The sequence below is a fragment of the Mauremys mutica genome, chromosome 15, assembly GCF_020497125.1.
Source record: "Mauremys mutica isolate MM-2020 ecotype Southern chromosome 15, ASM2049712v1, whole genome shotgun sequence".
Classification (NCBI taxonomy): Eukaryota; Metazoa; Chordata; order Testudines; family Geoemydidae; genus Mauremys; species Mauremys mutica.
Window position 1 is genome coordinate 19,137,608 of NC_059086.1, and position 9,967 is coordinate 19,147,574.

A 9,967-nucleotide genomic window follows, 5' to 3' on the forward strand; every position below is an offset into this window, starting at 1 on the left:
CCCCAGCCACGCGGTGTCTGCAGCCATGGCTCGGCCTTGGGGGGAGAGCTGTTATTCCTAGAAAGCAGCTGGGGGGTGGGAACTGGAGCCGTCTCCTCTCTCCTCCCATTGGACTGATTCAGGCGAGTTGGAGCCAAAATGATCAGACAAAAGGGGATGATGGGCAGGGAATTGGCCCAGGCTAGCGCTGCGGGCGGTGGCACCAGGCGGCTCCGCTCCACGCCAGACAGTGCAAGTTCTTCGACTGGGCGTGGGAGCCGTGAGCTCACTGCAGGCGGGTGGCGTTGGGTGCCCTAGTCTCGCTGTTTGTGACCACCCCTGTTCCAGGCCTGGGGCCAATAATAAAATAGCTTATGCTAGCAAACCAGCTGGAGGCCATGGCTCCCATTGCTCCATCAATGGGAAATTAATGTGCCAGGCCTCACATTGCTCCCACTTGGCTTGGGGGCGAACCCTCCCCGCCTAATTCCCCTTTGCTCAGCCCCAGGGAAAAGGCAGCCGAGCCCCACCCGACCCAGCCCCTTGCTAGCTAATATGTGCCAGCACCTTACAGCACTCAGCTGCTCCAACAGGGACACACAGAGAGCAGGGGGCTGCAGGATTTACACACACACACACACGGCAGGGCCCAGCCCCTCCAGCAGGGGGCGGCAGGGTCACACACACACACACACACACACACACACACACCCCGCTCCAGCAGGGGACACCAAGGACACACACACACACTGCAGCTCATATTCTTCACAGTGATTTGATGATAGGATTATGGCATAATTATGATGCATTTTGTACAAGACGGATCATGCAAGGTGTCACTGGAAAGGTTATGCTTTACTGAATATGATTATCCTATTTGTGTGCATGTATCATGTTTGTATCTGGAGTTAGGAATATTGACTATGTGTCTGTATTTCAAATGGGCTTACTCTGGGTCACACCCACAAGCAGCCTTTCAGGTACTACAACGAAGCCAGACAGTGCTGATGGGCCATCAGCAAAGACAATGGACCCTGGAAGAACTTAACCTTCCAGACCCTCGGTAAGTTATGGCTGCTATGACTCATGCAAGGTCATGTGACCAGGCCACATGTCTCTGGACTCCATCTTGGAATGTCAGTGTTCTTCCACAGACAGGTCTGGGAACCAAGTTTTCAAACAAAGGCTTCCCGCCTTATGCCAAAGCCGTATAAGGCAGGGAGTGACATCATCTGGGGGTCTTCACCAATGACTCCCCACACAAGTGGACTCCTGAAAACACCCCTGAACCGGGGGACCCCAGTGCTAAAGGGATTTCTAGCCTGCGTGTGAAAACCCTGGGGATGCCAAGCTGCAAAGCCAGCGTAGCTTGTGCCTTAAGAATCTGCAGCCTGCTTGTGCCATCTGTCAGGGTGAGAGATTGTGCATTCAAATCTTATCCTTCTAGTACAGGGGTAGGCAACCTATGGCACGGGTGCCGAACGCGGCACAGCAACTGATTTTCAGTGGCACTCACACTGCCTGGGTCCTGGCCACCGGTCCGGGGGGCTCTGCATTTTAATTTAATTTTAAATGAAGATTCTTAAACATTTTAAAACCCTTATTTACTTTACATACAACAATAGTTTAGTTATGTATTTTAGACTTATAGAAAGAGACCTTCTAAAAACGTTAAAATGTATTACTGGCACACGAAACCTTAAATTAGAGTGAATAAATGACGATTCGGCACAGCACTTCTGCAAGGTTGCTGACTCCTGTTCTAGTAGGTTAAGCTTAGTTTGTGTTTTTGTTTATTTGCTAGGTAATCCGCCTTGATGTTTGCTAGCACTTAAAATCTATCTTTTGTAGTTAATACATTTATTTAATGTTTTAATCTGAACCGGTAAGTTTGGTGTGAGGTGCGTGGGAATCTTAGCTCAGGGGTCTGTTGCATTTCCTCTCCACATTGAGTTGGGGGGGGACGAACTCTCTGAGCTTGTGCTACACAGTTCCGTGAGCAGTGCAAGAGGGTATCATTTTGGGTTTATACCCCAGGTTGGGGGATGCGTGCCTGGGGAGCTGGGGGTTATTTTGGCTGGAGCCTCTCTGTTGTTGGTTCCTGCATGTAACTGCAGCTGGGGATGGCCCTGCCTGTGTGAATGCTGGTGAAAGTGTAGGAGCGGGAGCGGGTCTGCAGCTTGTCACAGCAGCACAGTGAGAGAGGGAGCTCCAGCTGGTGGGTCAGAGGGGTCAGTGGTACCCCAGTTCCAGGTGGCACCCTAGGGGGAACCCATCACACAGGGCCCAGCCCCTCCAGCAGGGGGTGACACACACATGGCCTTGGTGCCTATATTACTTTGAAGGCAAGTGGGGGGGGGATCAGGCCAGTGTCTGCGGGGGCGCAGGTGCAGAGGAGAAAAGGGGGCGGGTGGGGAGAGAACTGCTGTGGTACCAGATTCCCGCTGGCAAAGTCGTCCCCCCCCCACCTTTTCTTCCCCCTCTGACTCTCACCTTGGCCACAACTCCACCCCAGGGCATCAGTCCCCGGGGGGCACCCACTGGGGCCCACCACCCCATGGCCAGAACAGGGTCATGCTGCACCCAGCCTGCGGCATCACCCTGCACCTCCCCACCTGGGCTCCTCCATCTCCCACCTGTGCCAGGGCCCTGCTCACCCGTGGCACATCCGGCAGGCCCCAGGGCATCTTCCCAGCAGCCAAGCAGGAATTACGGGGCCCCAGGCGCCCCTGCCAGGCAACCGGTGCCACATGTTCCGAGGATGCCTCCGGAGGGGTGGAGGGCGTCCTCCTGGGCAGAGATGTGTGCCCCCTGGTGTTAGTGTCCCTAGGCCTGAGTGAACCAAAGTTCTTCCATGCTGTGAACTTTAACCAGCCTAAAATGCTAACAAACAGCAAGCAAAAATGTGTAACTGTCAGCTTTTTAGCTCACAGATGCAGTCTAGTTTGAAACAGCAAAAAGCGGTAGTGATACGGGCAGGGGCGGCTCTAGGAATCCCGCCGCCCCAAGCAGGGCGGCGCGCCGCGGGGCGCGCTCTGGCGGTCGCCGGTCCCTCCTGCAGATGTGCCTGCGGAGGTTCCGCTGGTCCCGCAGTTCCGGTGGAGCATCCGCAGGCATGACTGCGGAAGGTCCGCCGGAGCCGCCTGCCGCCCTGCCGGCAAAATGCCGCCCCAAGCGCACGCTTGGCGCGCTGGGGTCTGGAGCCGGCCCTGGATACGGGGGAGAAGGAGGGGGGGAGAGTCTGCCTGCGTCTGTGTCGTGAAGGCCATAGATAAACATGCACATGGGAACTTGCTAATAAGCTACAATCTAATGCTTAGTGTAACTGCTACAAGGGGGAGGGAGAAAGGGAAGAAACAGGGAGAAAACAAAGGCTTGTACAGACAGCTTGAAATATAAAAAGGGAACTTGCAGTATCTCAAATCAAGCGCGCTGGTTACAAGCTTCTCCTAGTGCCTTTTTCAAGATCTTGAATAAACTTGGTTTGCTTCTCCACCCTGGTGTGTTAATTAGTGCGATGCACACCGGGCAACGAACCCCCACTGTTGCCCCCTCAGGCCCTCTGGGCCGGCAACACCGGGAGCTGTGCCCCCAGCCAGAAGGGACAGTTTGGGGCTGCGCGGATGGAAGCGGACGCTGATTAACCCCAGTGCAAATCACCAGGCAACATCTCCAGCCACCTGTCGTTTGGGGTCTTTTTCAGGGCCTGGAAAATGAAGTTCTGGTTGTTCATTTGATACAAAATAAAGACATATTAATAAAGGCTTCATAATAATAGTACTTCAATCGAAGTAAAAAGAAACAATTTCATTCTTCAGCTCTACAGCTGTACCTTTTCCAGTTACAAGGCATCTTTTTTGAGATGGGGCGACCGCATCTGCACCCAGTATTCATGACGTGGGGGTGCCAAGGCTTTATGTAGTGGCAACATGATATTTTCTGTCTTATTTTCTGTCCCTTTCTTAATGAGGCCCAACGCTCTGTTCGCTTTTTTGACTGCCGCTGCACATTGACCGGATGTTGAAGGATTGGAGGGGGGGCGGTTCATCACTCTCCAGTCCCCCAGCGTTTAGCATTTCAGCGCTGCCGAGAAGTTCCCCATTCGGCACAGCCGACCGGTCCCCACCGCTGGCGTCCTCCGTCTGCATCAGCTCCTGCATGGGGCCTGCGTCGCCAGCCTGTTGGGACAGGGTGGCTCTGGCAGGGAAGCCAAGATGGCTGCTGAACCAGCGTATGTGGTGAGCAATATTATTTCTCTGCCATAGCCCTAGTGCCAACACCAACACCAGTAAGGCCACCATTGTCCCCACCACCACCGCTACAATATAGCTGGACTGAGATCCCGGCTCTGCAAGCAATGACAGGAGAGCAGCATTAGCGGGAGAGCTGGTCAAAGCAAGCGAAAATTTCCAGCCTCTCTACCATGCTCAGCGTTCCACCCCGGCACGCAAAAGGGATTTTCCGGTTCGAGACGCTCCGCCATCCCCGGGTAATCATGGGTTTGCCGATTTCCCTGGGACTCCGAAGTGTTACCATAACACACCTAATCGATAATGTACAGCGCCTAGCATGTGGGGTGCTGGGCCATGACTGGGCCTGCTCGGCACCATACACTTTAGATTAAGGTTCACTCGATAGCTGGTTTATAAGTCATTCGTACGTGGTGGATATACGGCCTCGGCATGCTACAGACACAGGTAACGAGTGTGCTTGTCTACACAGGGCCGCTCAAGAAATCTAGTCTGAATTGACTTTTAAAATGTATTAGTCAAACCAAATTAAACCCGTGTGGACGCTCTCCTTCAAAATTAAGGCAGCCTGAATTGTATTTAGCTTAATTCACTTCCAAAGTGAATTGAATTTAGGCCACTTCAATTCTAAATAAGGAGTGTCCACACAGGGGAGAGGGTCAGTGCAGTTTAAAGAATCCACTTTAAATTCAGGGCAAGTCTATGCTACAAAATTAACTCGACCTAAGTAACGTCAACGTACAGCCAGGGCAGTAATGAAATCGCTTTTGCATGTCCACACTGCGCTCTTTGTGACAGCGGCACGCGTCCTCACTCTGCCAGCGTGGGGCACGGTGAGACTGCGTCTGAAAGGCAGCAACAGGCGATGTCATTAGCTCCCCGGCATTGATCTAACTGCATCCACCCAAGCGCTAGGCCTCGCGCGGAGTTATTCCGTTGGTTCAGCGGGCGAGTTTCATGGCTGGGAGCTGCCTTTCAGTGTAGACACTGACAGAGTGAGGGTGACGTAAGCTGCCTTATGTCCACCTAATGCTGTAGCGCAGACCAGAGCCTGCACTTTGACTCGATTCAGATTAATTTTCCTGAGCGGCCCTGTGTAGACAAACCCTGCAGCCACCATTCAACCCTTCCTAAATGACTTCTACGTGGAACCTCAATACAAAGTGTCACCCAGGAAATCAAGTCCTAGATGGGCATGGACGTGGGGCTGGGAGCCAAGAGGTCAGTACCCGGCGGTTCTGCCCCACCCATCGGCCAGTCGGGCAAGGAGAAGGGATGTAAAGCCATGGACGGCTCTCTCAGCGGGAGATGGAGATCTGACCCTGCTACTCCCAGCCCTGCTGGGACCAGGACGCAGAGACCCTCTCTCCTGACTGCTTCTTGGCCTCTAGCTGACACCGCGCGGTTCCTTGCTGTCTGGCCTGTCCATGCCTGACAGGAGCCGGGTGGGACAATCTGCCGGGGAGCCAGGCAGCAGCCAGAATTAGCTGGCTATCCCAGCAGCCCGTTCCCAGCTCCGTCACTCACCCCCCGCTGCCGTCCTGTTGAGGCGATCGTCCCTGGCCAGGGAGGCCGGAGCTGAGGTTGGCGCGGGCTCTGGAATGAGACAATGCAGAGGCGGTTGCAGCGAGCAGATGCAGAGTCCCAGCAGGTCAGAGCAGAGGGGTCCCATCCCCTCCAACCCCTTAAAATCTGCCCCCCAAATGTCACTGCACAGAGTGAGAGCAGGGTCAGGCCGAGAGGGACTGCGATAGGGAATCTGGGCCAGCCCCCTGCGCTGAGCCCAGACCAGTTACCCTGGACTCCAGCCCTGGCAGAGGGTTTGTCCAACCAGTTCTTAAAAACCTCCCATGACAGGGATTCCCCAACCACCCTTAGAAGCCTGTGTTGGAGCATGAGCTTTCGTGGGTGAATACCCACTTCGTCGGATGCATCCACAAAAGCTCATGCTCCAATATGTCTGTTAGTCTATAAGGTGCCACAGGACTCTTTGCTGCTTTTACAGATCCAGACTAACACGGCTGCCCCCCCTCTGATACTTGACATCAAAGGCTAATGACTATTGCAAAATCCATAAACTCGAATGGGAACTTACAAGTATAAAGCTGGGGTGTTCTGCCCTGGGACTCTGGGTTCAGTCCCGCAAAGCCTCGGAGCGTCGGCTTCGCGACGGACAGAGCCCAGCTCCGCACTCGTGTTCAATCTAACTGGCCATTAGATTGACTCGAGCTACGACAGTCCGGTAACTGTTGCGGTACGTAAGGGTTGAGTAAAGACCTGGGTGACCACTACCGTGGTAATAGGGCGTAGGGCACGGGCGAGCACTACTTCTTTTGCTTGACAGAGTGGCCATCCCGTCCCTTCCTTTTTGCTGGTTACGGATAGATAAGCATCGCAGCCGCGTAAGAAATGTGGAATCCCCTCTGGGGGAAGCAGTGTTCTCGCTCCTCTCCCTCCTTTTTCCCAGCTACATCAAATGTGTTCAGGGTCGTGGCCCCCATATGCTGCTGATTAAGGAAATTGGGAACTATAAGGACTGTAACGGCGCCAGCGCGATATGGATAACGGTGTTAACAGTAAACAGGGGCGGGTAGAATTATATTCGGTATATAGTGTGGCAAAGTTCCTCCTCTCCTCTAGTAGGTCCTGTGCTTATTGGCGGATTTCCTCCCCTCAGTGGTCTTCCCCTTGGATGAAACCCACAGTCTGGATCACCTCCTCCTATGTCTGATTAGGAGTAGCGAGGCTTGGGGGGGAACCCGGGCCTGCCCTCTACTCCGGGTTCCAGCCCAGGGCCCTGTGAATTGCAGCAGTCTCTATAGTGCTACTTGTAACCGCTGCTTGACCGCTACAGCTCCCTGGGCTACTTCCCCATAGCCTCCTTCAAACACCTTTTTATCCTCACCATAGGATCCTCCTGGTGTCTGATACTGCTTGATTGTATGGTGTTTTCCTCAATCCTCCAGTAGTACCCCCTCTCAGTTCTTAGTTCCTTGTGTCTCTGGCTCCCAGCTCCTCATACGCCCTTCCTTCCTCTGGCTCCTCCTCCTTGACTGGAGTGAGCTCCCCTTTTTATACCAGGTGCCCTGATTAGCCTGCCCTGATTGGCTGCAGGTGCTCCAATCAATGTAGCTCTCTCCGGTGCCTTCTAGAAAGTTCTTAATTGGCCCCAGGTGCCCTGATTAGCCTGCCCTGATTGGCTGCAGGTGCGTTTGAATGCATCTGCTAACTGTTGTATTTTCAATAAACGCGGCGTATTGACTTTTCCCCTGAAAAAGATCCCGTGCGCTTCTTATAAGCATAACACTAGGACTAAATGTGCTTTGCTTTGTGGCGGCTGGTTGGTACCTGGTGTACATTGTCACAGTCCTGGAAGAAAAGCAAAGCACAGGGGCTGGACCCTGGGCCAACGTGCTGGGAACTGACAGCGACGTTCAGAGGCCGCGCAAACCAAACCCCCAGGCTGGAGGGAGACAGACGCAGGCCTCCACCTGTGACAGGGGAGGGCTGGGAAGTTGGAAACTTTATATCCGTGCCCTCCAGGAGGCCCAGGGGAAATCCACAGTGCGGTTACCCCTGAAATTGCAACCCGCGGTGCTTACCTGCTACATTCAGACGGATGGAAGCCAGACACTCCCTTTCATCGATCTCATGCACAATCTTCAAATTCCCTGCAATGGCTTTGCTGGCGTTCGTCACAATGAACCGTCCCTTGGACACGGAGATGGGCCTGGGGAAGGAGCTGTTGTAAGGGTTTGATTTCCCAGAATGGATGACCGCTATCTTCATCCATGTCCCAGCCAAAGCGGGGGACCAGTACAGCGTGGCAAAGCGCTCCGAGATGTTAAGGGGGTGTTGCATGTCACCGCCCTCGGGCACAGAGATAGAGATTTCCTGTTGACATTGGCTGGGGCCTGGGAGAAGAAATCAACATTTCAGGTTGGCTTTGGGGAAGCCTGGAAGACGTCAGCCCCAGATCCGGCGAGGGAGGGAGGGATACGTTATGGAGAGCGCTTCAGATATAAGGCACAGACCCCACAACGGCTCAAGCAAGGCTTGCACCACGGGCGTAGCATCACCCTCAGCTCGCGGGCGTGTCTACACAACAAAACAAGCCCTGCTGCGCCAAATCGCAGGATGGGTCTACACAGCAACCGGAAACCCGCGGGGTCTTTACCACACACACCCCTGCAAACCCAAGTCAGCTGAGCCGGCCTCTGTGCTGTAGGGGAGTGGGGGGGAAGGTGTAGACACCCCTGAGTGTTTGCATAATGTTTGCAGAATCAGAGCCAAAATTACTAAACCGCACCAAGATCCCGGGCAGGGTCTGTGCAGTGCCTGGCACAATGAGAGACTGGGTCTCCACACACACACCCCGCCCCCAAATGGTCTCCCGGTGCATCCCCCCCCCTTCCCCCCGTTTCCCATCTGGCCTCTCACTTTTGGAGCCTTTCTGGGAAACCCAGCCCAGCACAGAGCTCTCCAGGCGGTACTTACAGGGGTCCGGTACCATTTGCACAACATATAGAAGTAAGCAAATGACTTTAAGGTGGATTTGTTGTTTCCTCCACATGGCGCCTGAGCCAAAATTAGGCGGTATAACGCTTCTCGCTCCGTCCCGCGGCCGGCGGCCTTCCGGGTAGCAGCCAAGCCGACCCGCCCCTAGCCTAGCATCATCCCCTCGTCCTGCCTCTTCCTGTGCAAAGCGGAAAACGCCTGCAGGGCGTGTCCCTGAAGAAACACCATCAAAAAAAATCCAAACGGCCATACCGTGCAGCCAATGGGATCACGAGAAATCCAGGCGTTAAATGTGTCAGAATCTGTATCTCCGATGGAAATGAATGCACCTAAATACACTGTAACGGAGACAATCTTTGTCGATATAGTATTTTGAAGAAATACTTTTATCCACCATTCCTGCAGCGCTCTGCTTCATTCACTATGCATCTCTCTGCCTCCTCTAGGCCCCAGGCCAGCAAAATACATTAGTACCTACTTCATTTTAAGCCCATTAATCGTCCCCTGGAAGCAGGGATCATGAGAGGTCTCGTTTTTCTGGGATTCTTTCTGGGGCGCTGCAGTGGTTTTTGGGGGAGACTGAATATGGCAGCTGTGTATTTTAGCCACGCCCTGCGAGAGTTATGGTGTCTGAACATCTTGGAGTGTCTAACAGCGACTGTCTGAAAGTTCAGTTGTTTGCTCCGAGGGGCCTAGCAGGAAATGTCGTTCCTGTCTATCGTTCTTCTGGGGCTCGGTGCTTTAAACCCGCCTGGGTCTTTCAGCAGCTTGTTCTGCCTTTGGAAGCAATTTCAGCCCAAATGGGGATGACATGCCCCCTCCTCTTCGTCCGCCGGTGTCAAACAGCGAGCGTGGGCGTCTTACCTCCTGAAAAGCGAGTTTCCTCCACATCTTTCCTTCCCCAGGGCTGCCGGCGATTCCCCCTGCTAGAGAGGCCAACACAGCGCAGCAAAAATTGAGCTGGCAGGAAAAGCAGATGGGAAGTGGCCACATACTTGTGACTACGTCAGAGCAAAAGTTAGGAAGAGCAACTCCCCCGCCACCCCTCCTGCCCTCAATTTTACCAAAGCGACAGCAGCAGCCTTGGGCCCGGCGTTTTCGCCTATCAAAAAAAGCTCCCACCCTGAGGATTTGCAAGTCAGGAGGTTCCCCGCTGCCCCCTGCCAACAGAGCGAGGCTGGCTTAGAACTCAGGAGCTGGATGGGAAACGGTCGGGGGGA

The 9,967-nt window shown here is 54.0% G+C and overlaps 1 protein-coding gene across 1 annotated transcript; it reads right to left on the reverse strand.

The window, feature by feature from the left end:
- Positions 1–3,139: 3,139 nt before the first annotated feature.
- Positions 3,140–9,686, reverse strand: LOC123350420. Its single transcript, XM_044989008.1, has 4 exons — positions 9,612–9,686; positions 7,832–8,143; positions 5,757–5,825; positions 3,140–4,327 (listed from the first exon to the last, which is right to left on the reverse strand). Exons 2-4 carry the CDS (start codon positions 8,088–8,090, stop codon positions 3,942–3,944), a joined length of 714 nt encoding a protein of 237 aa, XP_044844943.1. The 5' UTR covers positions 8,091–8,143; positions 9,612–9,686; the 3' UTR covers positions 3,140–3,941.
- Positions 9,687–9,967: the final 281 nt, after the last annotated feature.